Below are 24,174 nucleotides of genomic sequence, written 5' to 3'. Positions count from 1 at the left end.
CAGAGTGGTACTGGAAGTCAGCTGTGTAGGTGGTGAACAGAAATGGGGACAGCACAGTTCCTTGGGGAGCTCCTGTGTTGCTCATCAGGGGGTCGGACACACAGCTCCGCAGTCTCACAAACTGTGGTCGACTTGTCAGGTAGTCCTCGATCCAAGAAACAAGGGGAGCATCCATCTGCATCTTCTCCAACTTAGTCCTCAGCAGTCTTGCTTGGATGGTGTTGAAGGCAGAAGAGAAGTGTTGGATCGCGATACCTTTCGAGTGTAGCTGCCGATCCGCGTGTTCTTTGAATGAAGACTTCGAGAAGTAAAGTACCAATTTCAAAATGTATTTAACAATAGAACCAATTCCAGATACAAATATTACAGAGCCCCGGGCCAGTTCATAACCCTAGCAACAACAGAGTTAATTGTCAGGGCACGAAGTCTGACAACCTAACTATCCCTTGGCCCAGTCTTTTATAGTAGCAGACATGTAAATTCACAATGTTCATGCAATCCAATCCAGATCCCCTGCTGGGATGTCCTCGTCCTCTTCCTCCAGTCCCATGCGGTGTTGGTAGGGTTCTTCTTTTCCATTGTTTTCCCAGGTAGCCAGATCTCATTCTTCATGCAAATGTGATCATCAACCCCCCTGATGTCGCATTTACAATGAGTGTTTGACACCCTCTGCCTGACTGGCTCCTGAGATAACAATAGAACAAACAACAATCCTGCAAATGGAATGTCTCTGCTCTTTATTATATTTACCAATGAGTCTACCCTGCCTAACTTCTAAGAGAAGACAGAAACATATGGTGAAACACATAACAAGATAAAGACAATTCTCAACAGAAGTCAAAGAACATGACCCGCACTGTGGTGTTTAGTCTGTCCAAGGAGGAGTAAGCCCTCTGTAGCAGGTATATCACTGCGTCATCAACCCCCACCTTGGGCTGATAGGCAAACTGCAGAAGGTCCTGAAAGGGGCTCACCAGAGGTCTGAGGTGTGACAGCACCAGCCGCTCCATGACCTTCATAATGTGGGAGGTCAGTGCTATTGGCCTGTAGTCACTCGGTGCCACAGGATGGGTCTTCTTCGGCACCGGGACCAGGCAGGAGGTCTTCCAAAGCACTGGGATCCTCTGGCACCATGACGACCTGGGCCGTAGGTCAGTGATTGACTTCATCGTCGTGTCAGCTGATCTGCGGCCATATGTTTTGCACACTCGGGTGAAGAGAGGAGCAGAGCTGTCAAATAATCACTACCTGGTGGTGAGTTGGATCAGGTGGGGGGGGAAGCCACCGCGCGGACCTGGCAGGCCCAAACGCTTAGTGAGGGTCTGTTGCGAACGCTTGGTGGAGGAACCCATCAGGCTGGTCTTCAACTCCCACCTCCAACAGAGCTTCAATCGCGTTCCGAGGGCAGTAGGGGACATTGAGTCTGAATGGGCCATGTTCCACTCTGCCATTGTCGGGGTGGCTGTCACGAGCTGTGGCTGCAAGGCCGCTGTGCGGGTCGTGGCGGTAATACCTGTACCCGATGTTGGACGCCAGAGGTGAGGGAAGCCATTAGGCTGAAGAAAGAGGCCTACAGGTCATGACTGGTCTGTGGGTCTCTGGAAGCAGCTGACCAGTACAGGTTGGCTAAGCAGGCTGCGGCCGTGACAGTTGCGGAGGCAAAAACCCAGGCATGGGAGTAGTTTGTTGAGGCTATGGAGGAAGACTTTCGGTCGGCTCTAACAAGATTCTGGCAAACAGTCCGGCGCCTTAGGGGTGGCAGGCGGCAACTCGAGGAGGTGGATTGGAGGTGGACCATCCAATCTCCGGAGTGGAAGTTGCCGAAGTAGTGAAACAGCTGCCTGGTGCCAGAGCTCCAGGGGCGGATGAGATCCGCCCAGGTTATCTTAAGGCTCTGGGTGTTCTAGGGCTGTCCTGGTTGACATGCCTCTGCAATATTGTGTGGACATCGGGGCAGTGCCCTTGGACTGGCAGACCGGGGTGGTGGTCCCAATTTTCAACAGTGTGGACCAGAGGGTGTGTTCCAACTACAGGGGGATCACACTCCTCAGCCTCCCTGGAAAAGTCTATGCCAGAGTGCTGGAAAAGAGGATTAGACTGATAGTCGAACCTCTGATCGAGGAGGAACAATGCGGGTTTCGCCCCGGTCGTGGAACCACGGATCAGATCTTTGCCCTTGCTGTGGTGCTTGAGGGTAGTTGGGAGTTTGGCCAACCAGTTCACATGTGCTTTGTGGACCTGGAAAAGGCTTATGACCGGGTCCCCAGGAGAATCCTGTGGGGGGTGCTGCTGGATGGTCCCTTGATAAGGGCCGTCCAGTCCCTGTACCAAAGGAGCACGAGCTTGGTCCGGATAGCCGGTTGTAAGTCGGACTCGTTCCCAGTGAGGGTTGGACTCCACCACTTTTATGGACAGAATTTCTAGGTGCAGCCGGGGAGTGGAGGGTGTCGAGTTCGGTGGGCAGAAGATCTCGTCGCTGCTTTTTGCGGATGACGTAGTTCTTCTGGCGACATTGAACAGGGACCTCCAACAAATGCTGGGACGGTTCGCGACCGAGTGTGAAGCGGCAGGGATGCGAATTAGCACCTCCAAGTCAGAATCCATGGTCCTCGCTCGGAAAAAGGTAGAGAGCCTTCTCCGGGTTGGGGAGGAGGTCCTGCCCCAGGTGGAGGAGTTCAAGTATCTTGGGATCTTGTGTGAGGGTAGGATGGAACGTGAGATCGACAGGCGGATCAGAGCGGTGTCAGCAGTGATGCGGGCGCTTAACTGATCTGCCGTCAGCTGGGGTGACTCGGGCATCTGGCGAGGATGCCTTCCGGACGCCTCCCTTTAGAGGTGTTCCGGAAATGTCCCACCGGGAGGAGGCCTCGTGGCCGGCCCAGGACTAGGTTGAGGGATTATATCTCTTGTCTGGCTTGGGAGTGGCTGGGGGTCCCCCCGGAGGAACTGATGGAAGTGGCCGGGGAGAGGGCTGTCTGGGAATTCTTCCCAGAAGAAGATGCTGCCCCCGCGACCTGGATCCGGATAAGCGGGAGAAAATGAAACGAAACAAAAAGATCACACTCCCACTTTGTGAGAACATCCCTGGAACTGCAGACAGACAACAGAACACAAGAACCTTGGCCTCACCACCAGACACTTCAGCCATTGGCATGGTAACGACAGGGAAGATTGACGTACTATGGCTGTTGGTAGGAGGAGGGAGGAGGTATTGGCGGAGCGGAGTCCAGGTCCACTGCATTCCCCAGAGTCTCAGAAAAAATGAAAAAATGTCATTTACCTGGTTGGTGATACTGGCTGCTGTTTCTGCTGAAGACTGAGGCCACCCCCCTTGACCTCTGTTTTACTACAGCGTGTTTAGGCACATTTTGACGCTGTGATTACAAGGCTGCGGTGTGCTTTACTGCTGTGCAGTCACGTGACCACGTCACTCGCAATTTGAAATGGAGTTTCCTTTAATGGGTGTGCATCTGTGAAAGAGGTGGGTGCAATAGTATCCTGCCCTGGACCATCAGGCCAAGATGTGGTGTTCTGGCCAACATTTTATCCACTAACCCTAATCCATTTAAAGACGAGGCCTGTTAATTAAAGAATTGAGCACTTCACCATCATTCTGTGATTAAGATGTAGCTTTTTACAATCAAACAACTACATTGAAGATAATAACAATTCATTTATGGTGTAAAGTGTAGACACACGTTAGAACAAACCTTTTTTCCCAAATAGCTTCTTTAGCTGTTTAGAGATTTCTTTCATTTTAAGTCCATATACGATGGGGTTAAAGAGGGGATGGTACATTATGATCTGTAAGGTTATCAGAAAATGTACAGTTTTGGGAACAACAGTATTCAGTCGCAGCAGAAGTACATCATATACAGTTAAACAGGAAAAGTTGATGAGAATCATCAGATGTGGTAAACAGGTCTGTGCAGCTTTCTTCCTCACCTCTTTACTGCTCTGGTAGGAGATGAGGAGGATCCTGGCGTAGGAGAACAGGATGAACATCACAGGCACAATCACAAGGTTTACAAGGACCATCAAACCATAGATGTTGAAGGTTTCTGACCGCTGACAGTGAAGGTTATACACTGTGCTGTTACAAATGATACCTTTAAAGATGAAGTTACACAGTTTTCTGTTTGCATTCCTTATAATCGGAACAGCAACCTGAGCGGTCGGAGCAATCCAAGCTAAGAGCAGAAAAATAGTGACTGTTCTTCTCCTCATGATGGCTGAATATTGCAGAGGTTTGCATATGGCCACGTTCCTGTCGTAGGCCATAACGGCCAACAGTAAAATCTCTGATCCAGCCAATGAGTAAAACATGAACGCCTGGAAGAGACAGACTGAATATGTGATGGTTTGTTCCTCTGATAAGAAGTCGATCAGTAGTTTTGGGTAGATGGCAGTGCTGTAAAGAACAGAGTTGATCAACAAGGCTGCAATCAGAACGTACATGGGTTCATGGAGGTTCCGGTGAAAACAGATCAGAAACACAATAGTAGAATTGCTGCAGATGATCAGAATATATGCTGTTAACATAATCACAAAGTACAGATATCTGTATTTCTGCAGTTCCACATAACCCTCAATAGTGATATATGTGACATTTGCTCTATTGTCCATGTTGAGAAGAAAGCAGAAACCTGGACCTTGAAGACAGCATTAATGATGGTAGACGCTTTCGTCTCAGTCATTCACTGGTTATTCAAATTAATAAAACAAATGAGTGGTTTGACTGTGCAGGCTGTTTTTATCAGCCTGTGTCATTCTCTGTGGATCTCATTAAGCTGTTTACAGCTTCTTCTCACTGTGTCCATCAGACTTGAGACCTGAACTCAACTTGACCTCTTTCTACCAGAAAGAGTTCCTGAGAATCCTGAGCAGTATCTTAGCGCTTGCTAGCGCTGCACTTGTCAGTCATCTCAGATGTTGTTTCTGGGGCCTGTTCAAGCCAATCACCCCAGCTTTGGGGTCACAGCCCCAAGTGCTCCAGTGACCACAAGGATCACCTCTCCAGCTGATCTCTCAGCCCCCGATATTTCTCTAGTTTCTCGTGGACCCCCTTCCTGATGTTGTTGTCATGAGGGATTGCTACATTTTCTTTTCCTCATTTGTCCACCACCACCACATTTTCCAGCTGGTTCACCATCATCGGTGTGTCTCTGTCTCTCTGTCTGTCTCTGATAGTCTCAGAGGCATTTCCTTTTTGGACTTTGGACTTCCAGTCTAAACTCAGTACAGATGCTCCTGTCTGTCATGCCTTGTTATGGTATTCCATGTATACTGCCGGCATGTTAGCATCATGATTAATTAGCAGTGCTGTCAGCCATTCACTTATCCTCTCCTCATTGGTTAAGGCAGAGGCTTGAATCCCTAGAGGGAGGTCAGCTTGGATCCTTAACAATAGCGTACCATCTATTCCTTTTGATCTCACGATGAGAGATGACTCCGCAACTGTCCTAATGGGCAACCTCCTCCACACAGATACTCCTAGCTTATTTTCCTCACATATGGAACTCCTCCATGTAAAATGATTAATAAACATTTAGAAGACCTTCAAAATAAAGCTGAAGTTCCTGATCCACTGTCAGCAACAAACTAATTTTGCTCCAGTTTGTTTTCGTTTCGTTTTCTCCTGATTATCCGAATCCGGGTCGTAAGGTCAGCAGCTTCATGAAAGATGCCCAGACAGCCCTCTCCCCGGCCACTTCCATCAGCTCCTCCGGGGGGACCCCAAGCCAGGCGAGAGACTAATGCCTCTACCTGGTCCTGGGCCGGCCACGAGGCATCCTCCCGGTGGGACGTGCCTGGAACACCTCCATATATATATATATATATATATATATAGTGTCTTATACAATCAAAATTGTTTCAAGGCGCTTTCCAGAATCCCAGGGCCTGACCCCAGACAAGCAACAGTGGCAAGGAAAAACTCCCCTTTAACAGGAAGAAACCTTGAGCAGGACCAGGCTCATGTAGGGGGACCCTCCTGCTGATGGCCGGCTGGGTAAAGAGAGAGGAGAAGGGGGAGGACAGGTAGAGGATAGAATAGGTAGGAGAGGAGAGGGAGAGGAGAGGAGAGGCACCGAGCACAGAAACACACACAAAAAATATGATATACAATCACTTCAGTGGGGCCGGAGGTCATTATGCAGCTCCGAGGGCGGCGATACCTGTAAATAAATAGAGGGGGGGGAAGCAGAAAAACTACACAAGAATCAGCATAACTAGTCTGCTTGATGAGGAGAGGGGAGGGGAGGGGAGGAGAGGAAACCATGACCCAGTGGGGTGACAGAGGCCTGTCAGGTGATCATGTTTCTGGACCCCGGCAGCCTCGGCCTATAACAGCATAACTAAGATGTGACCTAACGATTAGACGACCCCCTAAGTATGATAATTTGTCTGTCTATGATAGTAACTGGAACTACTAAGCTTTTTCAAAGAGGTAGGTTTTGAGTCTGATCTTAAAAGTGGCGATGGAGTCAGCCTCCCGTACCTGGACAGGGAGCTGGTTCCATAGCAGGGGGGCTTGGTAGCTAAATGCTCGGCCCCCCATTCTACTTCTAGAAACTCTGGGAACCACAAGTAGACCAGCATTCTAAGAAGCGGAGCGGTCTATCCATCCTCCAGGTAGGATGGAGCTAGGCCTCTGAGGACCTTGTAGGTCAAAAGAAGGGTTTTAAAAATTATTCTAAATTTAACGGGCAGCCAATGAAGCGACGCCAGTACAGGAGTTATGTGATCTCTTTTGTCAATACTGTCAGAACTCTGGCTGCAGCATTTTGGATCAGCTGGAGGCTTCTTAAAGAGTTGTTTGGACACCCTGATAATAAAGAATTACCAGCCTGGAAGTAACAAATGCATGGTCTAACTTTTCAGCATCATGCCGCGTCAGCAGCTTCCTGATCTTTGTGATGTTCCTCAAGTGAAAAAAGGCACTTCTAGAGACTAATTTAATGTGTGAGTTGAAGGAGAGATTTTGATCAAAAGTTACTCCTAGATTCCTCACAGAGAGACTAGATGTTAATGAGATACCATCTAGAGTGATCATGTGATCTAATCTATCCCAGAGAGGTTCAGGACCAAACACCATGACCTCAGTTTTTCCTGGGTTAAGGAGGAGGAAATTTGAAGACATCCAGGACTTTATGTCTTTAAGACAGGTCTGGAGCTTCACTAACTCCTCTGTCTCCTCTGGTTTCATGGATAAATAAAGCTGAGTGTCATCAGCATAACAATGAACATTTATCCCATGCTGCCGAATAATGTTCCCTAAGGGAAGCATGTACAAAGTGAAGAGGATTGGTCCAAGTACAGAACCTTGAGGAACTCCATGGCTAACCCTACTGTATGAGGAGGGAACACCATGGACATGGGCAACTGGTATCTATCAGATAAGTATGATCTAAACCAGTCTAGTGCTGTCCCTTTAATCCCATTCGCATGTTCCAGTCTCTGTAACAGGATGCTGTGATCAACTGGATCAAAAGCAGCACTGAGGTCCAGCAGAACCAGCATAGAGACCAGTCCATGATCTGAAGCTATAAGAAGATCATTAGTAACAGAAGTGCTGTTTCTGTCTGTGGTGAGCTCTAAAGCCTGACTGAAACATCTCAAACAGGCTGTTCCTCTGCAGGTGCTCCAGTAACTGAGTCACCACCACCTTCTCTAGAACTTTAGAGATAAAAGGAAGGTTGGATATTGGCCTATAATTTGCTAATACGTCAGGATCCAGTGATGGTTTTTTAAGCAACGGCTTAATCACTGCCACCTTGTAGGACCGGGGTACATAACCTGACACTAAAGAACCATTGATCTGGTCCAGGATAGAACTGCCTATCAATGGTAAAACATCCTTCAACAGGTGTGTTGGGATGGGATCTAAAAGACACGTGGTGGTCTTGGATTTCTGAATTAGCAATGACGCCTCAGAAAAATATATAGGGCTGAAGGAGCTTAAGGGCTCGTTGGAGACCCTGTATGTTCCCACAGTCGGCACATCTGGTGATGGTCCAGTTGTTGGGATGGCCTGGTTAGCTTTCTCTCTGATAGCTAGAACTTTATCAGTGAAGAAGCTCATGAAGTCTTCATCACTAAGGGAAGAAGGGATACGTGGATCTAAAACACTGTGACTCTTAGTTAATTTGGCCACAGTGCTGAAAAGAAACCTGGGGTTGCTCTTATTTTCCTCAATTAAAGAAGAAAAATAAGCTGTTCTAGCATTGTGAAGGGCCTTTTTGTAAACTAATAGACAGTCTTTCCAAGCTACATGATAGCTGTCTATTTTACAACAATGCTACTTCCTTTCCAGTCTTCGCACTTTCTGCTTGAGGGTCCTGATATGTGAATTATACCAGGGGGCACACCTCATCTGATTTACTATTTTCTTTTTCAGGGGGGCGACAGAATCAAGCGTGATTCTCAGTGAGGTTGCTGCACCTTCAGCAATAGAGTCAACCTCAGCAGGGCTAAGATTATAATGATTGATCCCTGGGGAAACACACGGTGGTCCTGGGATCAGCACAGGGATCACTTCCTTAAATTTAGCTACAGCATTATCTGAAAAACATCTGCTATAGTCAGACTGAGCTCTGAGCATAGAAGAATCAAAGTGATCAAAGAATGGTCTGACAGGAGGGGGTTCTGAGGGAACACTGACACATGTTCTACCTCAACACCATAAGTCAGAACTAGATCTAGGGTGTGGTTGAAGCTATGAGTTGGTTGGTTTATCTGCTGGAGGAAACCAACTGACTCAAGAAATGAAATGAAGCCATTTCTAAAGCTGTCATTTATAACCTCTATATGGATATTAAAGTCTCCAATGATAATGACTTTGTCCGTTCTAAGGACCAAGTCAGATAAGAAATCAGAGAACTCAGACAGGAACTCTGAATGTGGCCCAGCAGGGGGCCGATATACAACTACAAACAGAAGTGGCTTTTCTATCTTCCAGTTCAGATGGGTGATGCCAAGAGTCAGGCTTTCAAATGAACTGGAGCCATGTTTTGGTCTAGGATTAATTAATAACTTGGAGTGATAGATTGCTGCCACTTCCCCTCCTCGACCAGTAACACGTGGAATATGATAATGAAGATGGGTAGGAGGAGTAGATTCATTTAAGCTCACATACTCCTCCTCCTGAAGCCAGGTCTCAGTAAGACAAAATAGTCATAAGCCTTTTCCAAGTCCACAAAGCACATGTGGACTGGTTGGGCAAACTCCCAACTCCCCTCAAGCACCCCAGCAAGGGTAAAGAGCTGATCTGTGGTTCCACCACCAGGGCGAAACCCGCATTGTTCCTCCTCGATCAGAGGTTCGACTATCAGTCTAATCCTCTTTTCCAGCACCCTGGCATAGAATTTCCCAGGGAAGCTGAGGAGTGTAAACTCACTGTAGTTCGAACACACCCTCTGGTCCCCACTGTTGAAAATAGGGACCACCACCCTGAGCCTTAAGATACCCCAGGGAGATCTCATCCGCTCCTGGAGCTCCGCCGCCAGGCAGCTGTTTCACTATCTTGGCAACTTCCGCTCCGGAAATTGGGCGGTCCACATCCTGGTCTTCCAACTCTGTTCCTCCTTGAGAATAAGTGTTGGTAGGATTGAGGAGCTCCTGGAAGTATTCCTTCCACCGCTGGATAATTGCCCCAGGAGACGACAGCAGCTCCCCACGCACACCTAACACGGTGTGGCCGAGTTGCCGCCCCTAAGGCGCGGACATTTTGACAGAATCTTCTTGGGTACGGGTATTACCACCATGACCAGCACCAGCGGCCTTGCAGCCACAGCTCGTGACAGCCACCTTGACAATGGCGGAGCGGGAACATGGCCCATTCAGACTCAATGTCCCCTACTGCCCTCAGAACGCGATCGAAGCTCTGTCGGAGGTGAGAGTTGAAGACCAGCCTGACGGGTTCCTACACCAAGCTTTTCCTGACAGACCCTCACTAAGCGTTTGGGCCTGCCAGGTCCGTGCGGTTCCTCCTCCCACCACCTGATCCAACTCACCACCAGGTAGTGATCAGTTGACAGCTCTGCTCCGAATGTCCAAAACATATGGCCGCAGATCAGCTTGCCATCGAGCTCCAGCCCCAGGCCTGGCTCCAGGATGGGGCCCAGTAACCCTCCGGGCCGGGTACGTGGCTTCCCTTTTGGATGTACCATGTTGGGTTTTATGAACCATTCTTTGTCTGACCCTTCACCTAGGACCAATCTGCCTTGGGAGACCCTAACAGGAGCAAACTGCCCTGGGCAGCATAGCTTCCAGGCTCATTAGGATATGCAAACTACTCCACCATGATAAGGTGATGGTTCACGGAGGAGCAGTCTAAATACTGTTGCACTTATTTCTTCTTCTGGAGAGGAACAGTGGACCCAAATGGGCCAGACTTGAGCACGGTGCGTTCAGATTTCCCTGCGTTAATGATTCAAATCTTGATAATGAATCAGGTTTTGAGAGTCCTGAGCCTTTCAATAAACTTTAGCTACCAATTAAGCTCCTATGAGTCTGTTGGAAAGGTGCTGTCAAGAGGGCATCCCAGTAAGCGGACTCACCAGAAACACCCCAGACTCAAATTATTAGATTTCACTCCAGTCAATGAATCAGTACAATAAGTTAAAGGTTTCAATGAGCACCCCCATATGTTTCAATAAACCCTCTGGTGTTTGTTACAATGGTGATAATGATAAAACATGCTTAAGATATTTTGGTTAATGTGATTCATTTGTAAATTTTTCATATTTGTAGTATTTTCTAATATTTGTTTTAAACATTATCCAATAGTGTTGATGTTCTTGTATCTTTTTTTTACTGGCGATAGTGCAGAGGGACTACTTCAGTCCAGCAGGACAGTTCACAGCCGCTCATTAGCAGTGTTGATGTTTGGATCACTATCCAGGAGATCCTCTGAGGCTGACCCACTGTGGCCATCAGGCCATTATTTTCCCACACTGAGTGTGGTCGAGTCTCCACCCTGAGACTCCGCCCACCACAAGGAGTTGGGCACATGGGAGTAATCAGAATAGCTCACTAATGACACGATCACACTTTACATCATTTATCAGATTAGTATTTTGGATGTGTCAGTATCATGTTACTTTAGTTGGTTCTACTCAGATTCTCTTTGTGGACTGTGAAGCACTTAACTCAGCCATTATTTTCATAATTGTGCGGTATAAATAAACCTGGATGTAAACTAACATCAACTCATAATGTTAATGTGATGTCAGGAACTGATGAGTCTGGCCCCATCATTGCGTCAGGACCCACATCCTCACGGAGTTGTGGAATCCTCTTTTGACTGTGACATGATATTTTGGTGTATACGGAAACTTTATATATTGTGTGGCCAGTTGATTTATTTAATCCAAGACACGAGGGAGAGCACGGCTAATTGATGGCTGTGATATGCCCACCCTGTCTCCCAGCTCTCGTTGAAATGTCCCTGTAGCCAAAAAGCCGAGGACCGACAGTACCTGCACATGCGGGGGGACAGGGTTGGACCGAAGTGTGTGGCTCCGAAGTGCTGGCTCCAACTGGTTAAAGGAATTCATCACTCTCTGAAAAAAGATCTATATGATCACGAAACATCCGTTCTCTCCTTAGGGTCCGATCAGCAATATCTTGCAGCAGCAATAAATATGCCATTGTTTTGCGGGCCTTGGATGGAGAAGTGCCACATATAAATAGGGTGGGGGGGGGTGGGGTTACTAGATGGCATGGTTTCCAATTTGGTTGATTAATGTTAAGTCATTGGCACATTTACGTAATTTAAAAATTCTCTGTAAATCACCAAAAATAGGAAATAAATAAATAAATATGACAGAATTATCATTGTAATATTGAATTTTATTGAACTGCACAAGAGAAGGAAACACAACCATGCTAACATGTCGGCACTGAAATGTGCGTAAGAGTACTCCTGAGTGTTCGTAGGATTTGTTCTTACCTACGCATAAATCCAGGATAAGAAGAAAATCATGAATGCCACAATCTTCGTAAAATATTCGTAAGTGGGACTTAAGAACAAATTTGTTCGTAAGAACGGTTCGTGAATGAGGCCCATTGAGTTTGAATGGGCCATGTTCCGCTCCGCCATTGTCAAGGCGGCTGTCACGAGCTGTGGCTGCAAGGCCACTGGTGCTGGTCATGGCGGTAATCCCTGTACCAGATGGTGGACGCCAGAGGTGAGTGAAGCCATCAGGCTGAAGAAAGAGGCCTACAGGTCATGACTGGTCTGTGGGTCTCCGGAAGCAGCTGACCGGTACAGGTTGGCTAAGCAGGCTGCGGCTGCGACAGTTGCGAAAGCAAAAACTCAGGCATGGGAGGAGTTCAGTGAGGCTATGGAGGAAGACTATCGGTCATCTCTGAGAAGATTCTGGCAAACTGTCCGGCGCCTTAGGGGCGGCAGGCGGCAACTCGCCCACACCGTGTTAGGTGTGCGTGGGGAGCTGCTGACGTCTCCTGGGGCACTTATCCGGTGATAGAACGAATACTTCCAGGAGCTCCTCAATCCTATCAATACGTATCCTCAAGGAGGAACCGAGTCAGAAGACCAGGAGGTGGACCATCCAATCTCCAGAGCAGAAGTTGCCGAGGTAGTGAAACAGTTGCCTGATGGCGGTGCTCCGGGAGTGGATGAGATTCGCCTGGGGTATCTTAAGGCTCTAAATGTTGTAGGGCTGTCCTGGTTGACACACCTCTGCAACATTGTGTGGACATCGGGTGCAATGCCCGTGGACTGGCAGACCGGGGTGGTGGTCCCTATTTTCAACAGTGGAGACCAGAGGGTGTGTTCCAACTACAGGGGGATCACACTCCTCAGCCTCCCTGGGAAAGTCTATGCCAGGGTGCTGGAAAAGAGGATTAGACTGATAGTCGAACCTCTGATCGAGGAGGAACAATGTGGGTGAGGTAAATTTCTCCTGGTGATAGTTGAGATGTGCTGATGAAAAAGGAATCTTCGTAGACACTGACTTGGTTATAAGAGATGTTTATTGGAGAGAACAGTCAGGTATCAATCGAACACTGCAGATTGTCCGAGGGAGGTTTTGTGGTCCAGATCTCCGAAGTGCTTTGTTCGGTAGACCCTTATATATTGTCATGAACCAGCTCAGGGCTCAGACAAATTAGGGAGAACACACGTGACAGATTTTAGAAAAAAGGGAATTTATTGATAGGAATTCTCTTCAACCAAAAGGAACAACAAGTCGTGAAAAGACTGTAAGGTCAGTAATGAATGCAAGTGCTGGCATGAGGGAACAGGTAGTGTATGAAGGTGGTGCATGCAAAAAAACAAACCAAACCAAAACACCCAAGCAGACCAGGAGGGAGCCAAGCAAGAGACTGACTGCCAAGACTGTGGAGCATTTATAGCCCTCACAGCTAATCAGTCCAGGTGAGCTGGATCGCGGAGACAACAGAGAGGCAGGCAGAGAAAACACAGCCAGGGTCGTCACAATATGGTCAAGTAAACACATTCCTTTCTTGTGAGCTCGTGACACAATATAGCCAACCAAATGGTATAGAGTCCAGTCTGTTAGACGAGAACCCAAGAACCTGTGGACCCCTGTACTCCTTCACAGCAATTCCACTTGGGGAATAACAAGACATTAAATCACAAGCACAGAAAAACATAGATGACAGGACATAGATAGAACATGTTGAGATGGTGCCAGGATGGCTGAAGAAGAAGATAAGGTCTCTAAAGCTAAGATCCTCAGAGGTCAAAAGTCAGGATTTGCTAGGGAGAAATACACATTCTTCAGACACTACACGGGTTTCGCCCCAGTCGTGGAACCACGGATCAGCTTTTTACCCTTGCTGGGGTGCTTGAGGGGAGTTGGGAGTTTGCCCAACCAGTCCACATGTGTTTTGTGGACTTGAAAAAGGCTTATGACTGGGTCCCCGGGAGCATCCTGTGGGGGGTGCTCCGTGAGGATGGAACGTGAGATCGACAGGCAGATCAGAGCGGCGTCAGCAGTGATGCGGTCGCTTAACCGATCTGCGGTCCAGGGTTAGGGTTAGGGTTATGGTGAAGAAGGAGCAGAGCCGGAAGGCGAAGCTCTCAATTTACCGGTCGATCTACGCCCCAATCCTCACCTATGGCCATCAACGTTGGGTGATTAACAAAAGAACGAGATCGCGGATACAAGCGGCCGGGAGTGGCCGGGGAGAGGGCTGTCTGGGCATCCCTCCTGAAGATGCTGCCCCCGTGACCCGGATCCGGATATGCGGGAGAAAACGAAATGAAACGAAAAGATCACACTCCCACTTTGTGAGAACATCCCTGGAACTGCAGACAGACAACAGACCCTAGTCAGAATCTAACTAGGGTCTGAACACAAGAACCTTGGCCTCACCACCGGACACTTCAGCCATTGGCATGGTAACGACAGGGAAGATTGAGCTACTATGGCTGTTGGTAGGAGGAGGGAGGAGGAGGGAGGAGGTATTGGCGGAGCAGAGTCTCCTCAGAGTCTCAGAAAAAAATGAAAAAATGTCATTTACCCGGTTGGTGATACTGGCTGCTGTTTCTGCTGAAGACTGAGGCCACCCCCTTTGACCTCTGTTTCACTACAGCATAATGTACTTTTGCGTGTTACAAATTTACGACATATAGCTGGACATAAGGTATTGACTGGTCTTGTTACCGACGTGTTTAGGCACATTTTGACGCTGTGATTATAAGGCTGCGGTGTGCTTTTACTTTATTAATGGGTGTGCATCTGTGAAAGAGGTGGGTGCAATAGTATCCTGCCCTGGACCATCAGGCCAAGATGTGGTGTTCTGGCCAACATTTTATCCACTAACCCTAATCCATTTAAAGACGAGGCCTGTTAATTAAAGAATTGAGCACTTCACCATCATTCTGTGATTAAGATGTAGCTTTTCACAATCATACAACTACGTTTAAAATGATAACAATTCATTTATGGTGTAAAGTGTAGACACACGTGAGAACAAACCTTTTTTTCCCAAATAGCTTCTTTAGCTGTTTAGAGATTTCTTTCATTTTAAAGCCATATACGATGGGGTTAAAGAGGGGATGGTACATTATGATCTGTAAGGTTATCAGAAAATGTACAGTTTTGGGAACAACAGTATTCAGTCGCAGCAGAAGTACATCATATACAGTTAAACAGGAAAAGTTGATGAGAATCATCAGATGTGGTAAACAGGTCTGTGCAGCTTTCTTCCTCACCTCTTTACTGCTCTGGTAGGAGATGAGGAGGATCCTGGCGTAGGAGAACAGGATGAACATCACAGGCACAATCACAAGGTTCACAAGGGCCATCAAACCATAGATGTTGAAGGTTTCTGACCGCTGACAGTGAAGGTTAAACATTGTGCTGTTACAAATGATACCTTTAAAGATGAAGTTACACAGTTTTCTGTTTGCATTCATTATAGTTGGAACAGCAACCTGAGCGGTCGGAGCAATCCAAGCTAAGAGCAGAAAAATAGTGACTGTTCTTCTCCTCATGATGGCTGAATATTGCAGAGGTTTGCATATGGCCAGGTACCTGTCGTAGGCCATAACGGCCAACAGTAAAATCTCTGATGCACCCAATGAGTAAAACATGAACCACTGGAAGAGACAGACTGAATATGTGATAGTTTGTTCCTCTGATAAGAAGTCGATCAGTAGTTTTGGGTAGATGGCAGTGCTGTAAAGAACAGAGTTGATCAACAAGGCTGCAATCAGAACGTACATGGGTTCATGGAGGTTCCGGTGAAAACAGATCAGAAACACAATAGTAGAATTGCTGCAGATGATCAGAATATATGCTGTTAACATAATCACAAAGTACAGATATCTGTATTTCTGCAGTTCCACATAACCCTCAACAATGATATATGTGACATTTGCTCTATTGTCCATGTTGAGAAGAAAGCAGAAACCTGGACCTTGAAGACAGCATTAATGATGGTAGAAGCTTTCGTCTCAGTCATTCACTGGTTCTTCAAATTAATAAAACCACAAATGAGTGGTTTGACTGTGCAGGCTGTTTTTATCAGCCTGTGTCATTCTCTGTGGATCTCATTAAGCTGTTTACAGCTTCTTCTCACTGTGTCCATCAGACTTGAGACCTGAACTCAACTTGACCTCTTTCTACCAGAAAGAGTTCCTGAGAATCCTGAGCAGTATCTTAGCGCTTGCTAGCGCTGCACTTGTCAGTCATCTCAGATGTTGTTTCTGGGGCCTGTTCAAGCCAATCACCCCAGCTTTGGGGTCACAGCCCCAAGTGCTCCAGTGATCACAAGGATCACCTCTCCAGCTGATCTCTCAGCCCCCGATATTTCTCCAGTTTCTCGTGGACCCCCTTCCTGATGTTGTTGTCATGAGGGATTGCTACATTTTCTTTTCCTCATTTGTCCACCACCACCACATTTTCCAGCTGGTTCACCATCATTGGTGTGTCTCTGTCTCTCTGTCTGTCTCTGATAGTCTCAGAGGCATTTCCTTTTTGGACTTTGGACTTCCAGTCTAAACTCAGTACAGATGCTCCTGTCTGTCATGCCTTGTTATGGTATTCCATGTATACTGCCGGCATGTTAGCATCATGATTAATTAGCAGTGCTGTCAGCCATTCACTTATCATCTCCTCATTGGTTAAGGCAGAGGCTTGAATCCCTAGAGGGAGGTCAGCTTGGATCCTTACCATCGTAATAGCGTACCATCTATTCCTTCCACGATGAGAGATGACTTGGCTACTGTCCTAATGGGCAACCTCCTCCACACGGATACTCCTCGCTTATGTTCCTCACATATGGAACTCCTCCATGTAAAATGATTAATAAACACTTAGAAGACCTTCAAACTGAAGCTGAAGTTCCTGATCCACTGTCAGCAACAAACTAATTTTGCTCCAGTCTAAATACTGTTGCACTTATTTCTTCTTCTGGAGAGAGACAGTGGACCCAAATGGACCAGACTTGAGCACGGTGCGTTCAGATTTCCCTGCGGTAATGATTCAAATCTTGATAATGAATCAGGTTTTGAGAGTCCTGAGCCTTCTTTCAATAAACTTTAGCTACCAATTAAGCTCCTATGAGTCTGTTGGAAAGGTGCTGTCAAGAGGGCATCCCAGTAAGCAGACTCACCAGAAACACCCCAGACTCAAATGATTAGATTTCACTCCAGTCAATGAATCAGTGCAATAAGTTAAAGGTTTCAATGAGCACCCCCATATGTTTCAATAAACCCTCTGGTGTTTGTTACAATGGTGATAATGATAAAACATGCTTAAGCTATTTTGGTTAATGTGATTCATTTGTAAATTTTACATATTTGTAGTATTTTCTAATATTTGTTTTAAACATTATCCAATAGTGTCGATGTTCTTGTATCTTTTTTTACTGGCAATAGTGTAGAGGGACTACTTAAGTCCAGCAGGACAGTTCACCTGCCGCTCATTAGCAGTGTTGATGTTTGGATCACTATCCAGGAGATCCTCTGAGGCTGACCCACTGTGGCCATCAGGCCATTATTTTCCCACACTGAGTGTGGTCGAGTCTCCACCCTGAGACTCCGCCCACCACAAGGAGTTGGGCACATGGGAGTAATCAGAATAGCTCACTAATGACACAATAACTGTTATGGTCGGTTGTATCAGGACCCGAAAGCAGGTAGCACGCAGTGGAGGATGATGTCTGAAAAGCACCTTTATTGAAGGTGATCAAGAACAGTTAGATCCACGAGAGGCGTAGAGACCTCGACAGAGTCCAAAAATAAGTCCACAAAGAAAAACCCACCACAATAGTCTAGTCACAAGAAGTCAGGGTTTCGCGAAGGGGACAAAACACTCCAACGCTGGTAAACGGGAGTTCAGTCTTTAAATAGGAGGCTAGATTGCTGATAGACCACAGATGCGTCTGCCTGCGGCGCCAGCTGCAGCAGGAGAATGGCTCCACCACGCCCCTTGCAGGAAGAACCCAGCAACAAAGCTCCCAGAAGCTGGGAACCCAACAGTTTTGTGTCGCAGCTGAGAAATATTCCATTTTTGGAGCCAGTAATCTGATTGCGGAGGGACATCCGTCTCTGCCTGGGTCCTAGAGGAAGAGCACATTGCTGACGTTGGCAGCAACAATGAGACCTGGAGAGATGTGATTGGGAAGAACGGCCCCCCTGCTCTGAACCTGAGTGGTGTTCTGTTGTTGGACTTCTGTGCTCATCTCAGATTGTCCATAACGAACACCTTGTTCAGGCATAAAGGCATCCACATGTGCACTTGGCACCAGGACGCCTGAAGCCGCAGATCAATGATCGACTTTGTGGAAGCGTCATCGGATTTGTGGCCGCATGTTCTGGACACCCGGGTGAAGAGAGGGGCGGAGCTGTCAACTGATCACCACCTGGTCTTGAGTTGGCTCCGATGGTGGGGAAGGATGCCGGACAGACCCGTGAGGGTCTGCTGGGAATGCCTGGCACAGTCTCCTGTCAGAAGGAGCTTCAACTCACACTCAACTCCGGGAGAGCTTTGACCATATCCTGGGAGAGGCGGGGGACATTGAGTCCGAGTGGACCATGTTCTGCTCCTCCATTGTTGAGGCGGCTGACCGGTGCTGTGGCCACAAGGTGGTTGGTGCCTGGCGGCAATGCCCGAACCCGCTGGTGGACACCAGCAGTGAGGGATGCCGTCAGGCTTAAAAAGGAGTCTATCAGGCCTTACTGGCCTGTGGGACTCCTGAGGCAATAGATAGATACTAGCAGGCCAAGCAGAGTGCAGCCACGGTGGTTGCCAAGGCAAAGACCCGGGCATGGGAAGAGTTTGGTGAGGCCGTGGAGAACAACTTCTGGACGGCTTCGAAAAGGTTCATCCGGCGTCTGAGGAAGGGGAAGCAGTGTACTGTCAACACTGTGTATAGCGGTGATGGTGTGCTGCTGACCTCAACTCGGGATGTTGTGGATCAGCGGAAGGAATACTTCGAAGAACTCCTTAATCCCACCAACGCGCCTTCCAGTGAGGAAGCAGGGCCTGGGGACCTGGGGACAGGCTCTCGTATCTCCGGGGCTGAAGTTGCCGAGGTAGTCAAAAAACTCCTCGGTGGCAAGGGCCCGGAGTTCCTTAAGGCTCTGGATGTTGTAGGGCTGTCGTGGTTGACTCGACTCTGCAATATCGCGTAAACATTGGGGGCGGTGCCGCTGGATTGGCTGACCGGGGTGGTAGTCCCTCTTTTTAAGAGGGGGGACCGGTGGGTGTGTTCCAACTATAGGGGGATCACACTCCTCAGCCTCCCTGGTAAGGTCTATTCAGGGGTACTGGAGAGGAGGCTCCGCCGGATAGTCCAACCTCAGATTCAGGAGGAGCAATGAATATGAGCCCAAAAATGGCGTCCGCTCATCGGTCAGTTTCCTTCTTTTCTTGTTTTATTCTTTGCAATAGTTGATCATTTGATTTTCATTTGGATTGTCAAAGTACTTATTTGATCTAAAGCTGTGATGAATGATAAGGATGTCCTCTTTTAATGTTTTGTTTCATCCATAAGTGGGACAGATTTAAAACCAAAACATATTCACATGGACACGTTAGCGAGGTTGCAGTTTTTATAGTCATATTAACGATCTTTTACAGATAATACAGACTGTTTTCCAAGTTTTACTGTTAAGATAAAAATACAATTATTTTGACAGGCGTTTAAAAGGAAGTGATGTCACTGTACACACCAAATGGGATCTGAGGTCTTTGCTGTAATCCGATTAATCCTCATGTTATATTCGTGCTGGATTAATCATGGTCCACCACTGCGAAGACAATCACGAGGTCCAAGGAAACAAAGGGGGTGTGGTCAATCGCTGGTAATCCAGACTGTCTGTAATTTAGTGTCAGATTAATGAGAGAGTTCCAGAGGACAACACACCTCGAGGACTTTTATTTGATTTAAGTCATCTGCAATGGCGCTGCTGAAGTCTGGTTGGCTTTGGAGGCAGAGTGAGTCCAATCTGAATGAGAATGAAATCAGATTATAATCGAATCTAAAATGGCATTGATCTGAAACTGCAACAATTTTGAGAATATGAGTGTAGTTTTACACAGAAACGTTAGACAAGTGCATGAAGGCCTCATGAAGACTATATAGTTCTGTCCAGTGGGTGCTGGTAGCTCAGCCTGCTGGGCGCTGGGCTGAGGAGCAGAGGGTTCTGGGTTCAAGCCCCAGTGTTCTGGTAGTGGGGGGGGTGCAAGAACACCATCAGTCAGAGGGAGAGGGAGAGGGTTTAAAGATGTTAATGAGATGAGATGGTTGTGTCCAATGAAGAATTTGTCAGAAGTCTTCAGTTCTGTTTATTACCTTAATATCTGATCCTCCCCCTAAACTGAGGTTTACTGACAACATCTGACACTAAAATATACCTTTTATACCAAATGACCTGAAGAACCACCATGAACCACCTAATTAATCATAATCAAGGAGATCATCACAGGTCATTTAGGTCAGAGAGTTCAACACGGCCTAACATGCTGATCCCAGTGGCCACAGAGGTGTCACAGACCCAGTGGCCACAGAGGTGTCACAGACCCAGTGGCCACGGAGGTGTCACAGACCCACGGCCCACAGAGGTGTCACAGACCCAGTGGCCATGGAGGTGGCACAGACCCATGGCCCACAGAGGTGTCACAGACCCAGTGGCCACGGAGGTGTCACAGACCCAGTGGCCACGGAGGTGTCACAGACCCACGGCCCACAGAGGTGTCACAGACCCAGTGGCCATGGAGGTGGCACAGACCCATGGCCCACAGAGGTGTCACAGACCCAGTGGCCACGGAGGTGTCACAGACCCACGGCCCACAGAGGTGTCACAGACCCACGGCCCACAGAGGTGTCACAGACCCAGTGGCCATGGAGGTGGCACAGACCCATGGCCCACAGAGGTGTCACAGACCCAGTGGCCACGGAGGTGTCACAGACCCAGTGGCCACGGAGGTGTCACAGACCCACGGCCCACGGAGGTGTCACAGACCCACGGCCCACAGAGGTGTCACAGACCCACGGCCCACACGGCTCAAAGTCAGACAAACACTTATTCAGAGTTATGTTTGGGAATTTTAAACTGGAGATCTTGTAGAAAACTGTGACAGTTATGAAACTGTTTTGTAATCCTTTATAAGTCCTCAACCACACCTTTAAGAGGTTTATACTGAGCTACAGGAGACTAGCTGGATCTTCGTGATCCAGTTTCCTGACTGTGTGACAACATGTGCCTGTTGCCCAGCTTCAGTGCTGAAACGCTGGAGGCTGAACTGGTGCGACCTCTGGATCGATGGGAGTCTTTGTTTCTATAAGAGCGACAGCAGACGAGAGCTGGAGCATCGCGTCAACCTCAAGATGACGTGTGTGGACGTCCGCTGCGGTCTCGAATGTGGAGGTAAGAACTTCAAGTCAAACTTTCAGGTCCACTTTTTAGTATATTCATGTCACATATGCGCTGCAGATCAGACTCCACCAGAGAATAATCCACGGGAGAACCGCATCACAGTCCTGTTAAGAGATGGCTCAGTGGTCAACCTGTGTGCCAGCAGTGAGGATGAGTCCATGTAAGTCACCTGTCTACTTGTACTCCATCTCCCTCCTCACTTACACGTGTCACTTCCTGCTTTCTGTCTTCTCTTCAGAGCATGGAAGCTCACTCTGCTGGAGACGAGGAGGAGCCCAGTGAGTGATCCATGTTGTACGGCACACATGAAGGCTTTCAGGCTCGGTTCTGTTTCCAGCTTCTTGTCGTTCATGTAGGTCTTTACGTACAACCCCTATGAAGACTCCTACCAGGCCATTCCCATAAACCCCTCCCAAACAGTCTACATCACACCTGGAGCTGGAGGTATCTTTGACATGAAACATACATTTAGGATCACGCAGGATTCAGTATCTGTTGTCCATCGTTATCCTTCTCTAGAGCAAGTGATCAGTTGGATCTCATTCTCTGTAGGAAGCCATCAGCTGGTTGTCCAGAGGGACCCCTTTGATGAGGTGATGGGGACCGTAGCTGTGGGGCTGCTGGCTGGAATGGCAGCAGGAACAGCGATGAGGTCCTTCCTGTGGATGCCGCTTTTCTTCTGCTGACACTCAGAGACCAGAACCTTCCATCCACAGGTGCACATTTTTTTCTTGTTTACCTTCAGGAGCACATTGTTCTGCTTGATAGTCAGTTGTTCTTGTCCATCCTTCTTCTCAGAAAAACACATTTCTAAACAGATGGAAAGATGAACATCCTGCTCCTGAGGCAAAACATCCAACGGTCCTGAAGACAGGAAGCAGCCCGAGACGTCCACCTATAAGCTGTCTTGTCTCCTGGTGCTTAAGTCCTGCTGTTCTTGTGTTTCATCTTTTTCTGTTGAAGATGTGGCACCAATTAAATCACATTGGATCCAGTTTTACAGAAAACAAGTAAATAACAGATGGAAATGTATCAGAAGCCGGCATCAATCTCTAAGGAGCCATTTCATTAGGCTGAATCATTGTGTGTGTCGTAGGCCACCACTAGGGGGCGGTAGGTCAGGTACAGCAGGAAACAGTGGGTTCTCACACACAACAGTCTGATTTCAAGATTCATTTATTCGTCAGTTTGCAGACATAAAAATGCAAATAAAGCAGTCAGACACCGAACAACCATCAGAATTAGAGACCAAAAGTCAATTAAAACCAAATATTAAAGAAAACCGCTGCAAATAAAATGAAATGCATCACATCGAGTGTCGCCAACATGTGTCAACATGTGTTAAAATTAGAAAAGGGTTTATTTCCCACCTAATTTACCAGCTGAATCTGTAGCCTTTACTTGAAAGTTTGGACTTTCCTTAAATTTGGAAGATTTTGGAAATCTCATTTTGCCATTTTAACAAAGGACGGATGGACTGAGACGGGGTGGGTTTTTTTCATAAATTCCATTGTAAAATGTTTTGTCTCACTGTCCTCCGACATCAGAAACATCCGTCACACGTTTGATTTCGATTGATAAAATGAAAATGAGGTGAAAATGAAACCTGTCAAACAGGGGATCCAAACGGCAAAGATGAAACGTTGACATGAAGATGCTACACAGATGCATTCAGTTGTGGTTCTAGATGGAAGTGAGCGCTCAGGTGTTTGGAAATCTCCTTCATTTTCAGGCCGTACACAAAAGGGTTGAAGAGAGGGTGATACATGATGACCTGGAAAGTCATGATTAACTGTGTGGTTCTGGAAACATGAATTTTAGCTTTAGCTAGAATCACATCATATGAACACAGACAGGAAAAGTTGATGAGGATCATCAGATGTGGTAAACAGGTCTGTGCAGCTTTCCTCCTCACCTCTTTACTGCTCTGGTAGGAGACGAGGAGGATCCTGATGTAGGAGAACAGGATCAGCACCAGAGAAAGAACCACAAGATGGAACAACAGAACCAGACCGTATGCCGACATCGCCACTCTCAGCGCGTGGTTGGAGTCCTGGCAGTGCAGACTGTGGACTGTACTGCTGCACAGGATCCCGTTGATGGAAAACCTGCAGAGTTTCTGTCGAGCACTCAGAGCAACAGCAGCAGCATTACAGCAAAAAGGCAGGAACCAGGAAACAGCGAGAAAAATGCCGACTGTTCTCCTCCTCAGGATGGCTGAATATTGCAGAGGTTTGCATATGGCCACGTACCTGTCGTAGGCCATAACGGCCAACAGTAAAAACTCTGATCCACCAAATGAGTAAAACATGAACCACTGGAAGAGACAGGCGGGGTATGTTATGACCTGTCTGTCCGATAGAGAGTCCACCAGTAACTTGGGGTAGACGGCAGTACTGTAAAGAAGCGAGTTAACCAGGAGCGCTGCGATGAAAACATACATGGGCTGGTGAAGGTTCTCGTGGGCGTAGATGACGTAGACAACGGTACCGTTGCTGTAGAGTATTGTCACAAATGCTGACAACATGATGACAAAGTAGAGATATCTGTATTTCTGCATCTCCACATAAGCATCAAAAGTGATATATGTGACGTTTGGATCATCCATGACGGCATCGGTGGAATCGTAGAACAGCCTCACTGAGGTCACGGGCACAACACTGACACAGCTATGACTCTGTCACAAGGTGTCTTTCCAAAAACAGGGGTGCTCTTTAAAACCAGACTGACTGCCCTAGAAGACACAGGTGCAACACATTTGGGCGATCACACAGGAGGAAAACCTGACAGGA

At 47.5% G+C, this 24,174-nt stretch overlaps 4 protein-coding genes across 7 annotated transcripts; 1 reads left to right on the top strand and 3 right to left on the bottom strand.

Annotated features, from left to right (window-relative positions):
* Positions 1–3,579: 3,579 nt before the first annotated feature.
* Positions 3,580–4,626, bottom strand: LOC130535808 (olfactory receptor 4A15-like). The gene has a single exon (XM_057051105.1). The coding sequence runs from the start codon at positions 4,624–4,626 to the stop codon at positions 3,700–3,702; it is 927 nt and encodes a 308-aa protein (XP_056907085.1). The 3' UTR covers positions 3,580–3,699.
* A 10,306-nt stretch (positions 4,627–14,932) lies between these two features.
* Positions 14,933–15,889, bottom strand: LOC130529895 (olfactory receptor 11A1-like). Its single transcript, XM_057040572.1, has one exon. The coding sequence runs from the start codon at positions 15,887–15,889 to the stop codon at positions 14,933–14,935; it is 957 nt and encodes a 318-aa protein (XP_056896552.1).
* A 3,854-nt stretch (positions 15,890–19,743) lies between these two features.
* plekhb1 (pleckstrin homology domain containing B1) lies at positions 19,744–22,697 on the top strand. 2 transcript variants are annotated; one of them, XM_057045205.1, is made up of 7 exons: positions 19,744–19,940; positions 21,221–21,373; positions 21,440–21,542; positions 21,621–21,660; positions 21,739–21,826; positions 21,935–22,098; positions 22,201–22,697. In XM_057045205.1, the coding sequence occupies exons 1-6, from the start codon at positions 19,904–19,906 to the stop codon at positions 22,066–22,068; spliced, it is 555 nt and encodes a 184-aa protein (XP_056901185.1). In that variant the 5' UTR covers positions 19,744–19,903; the 3' UTR covers positions 22,069–22,098; positions 22,201–22,697. The 2 variants fall into 2 exon arrangements, with proteins under 2 accessions (XP_056901185.1, XP_056901178.1); XM_057045198.1 differs by having other exon boundaries at positions 22,181–22,697.
* Positions 22,698–22,898: 201 nt separating this feature from the next.
* On the bottom strand, positions 22,899–23,990 carry LOC130532487 (olfactory receptor 11-like). Of its 3 annotated transcripts, none has more exons than XM_057045158.1 (2): positions 23,298–23,990; positions 22,899–23,184 (listed from the first exon to the last, which is right to left on the bottom strand). In XM_057045158.1, exons 1-2 carry the CDS (start codon positions 23,988–23,990, stop codon positions 22,939–22,941), a joined length of 939 nt encoding a protein of 312 aa, XP_056901138.1. In that variant the 3' UTR covers positions 22,899–22,938. The 3 variants fall into 3 exon arrangements, with proteins under 3 accessions (XP_056901138.1, XP_056901146.1, XP_056901155.1); XM_057045166.1 differs by having other exon boundaries at positions 22,899–23,156; XM_057045175.1 differs by having other exon boundaries at positions 22,899–23,699; positions 23,824–23,964.
* Between the last annotated feature and the right edge of the window lie 184 nt (positions 23,991–24,174).

This window comes from Takifugu flavidus, chromosome 1, assembly GCF_003711565.1.
Source record: "Takifugu flavidus isolate HTHZ2018 chromosome 1, ASM371156v2, whole genome shotgun sequence".
Lineage (NCBI taxonomy): Eukaryota > Metazoa > Chordata > Actinopteri > Tetraodontiformes > Tetraodontidae > Takifugu > Takifugu flavidus.
Note: the sequence above shows the minus strand (reverse complement) of the source record. Positions and strands in the feature narration are given on the sequence as shown.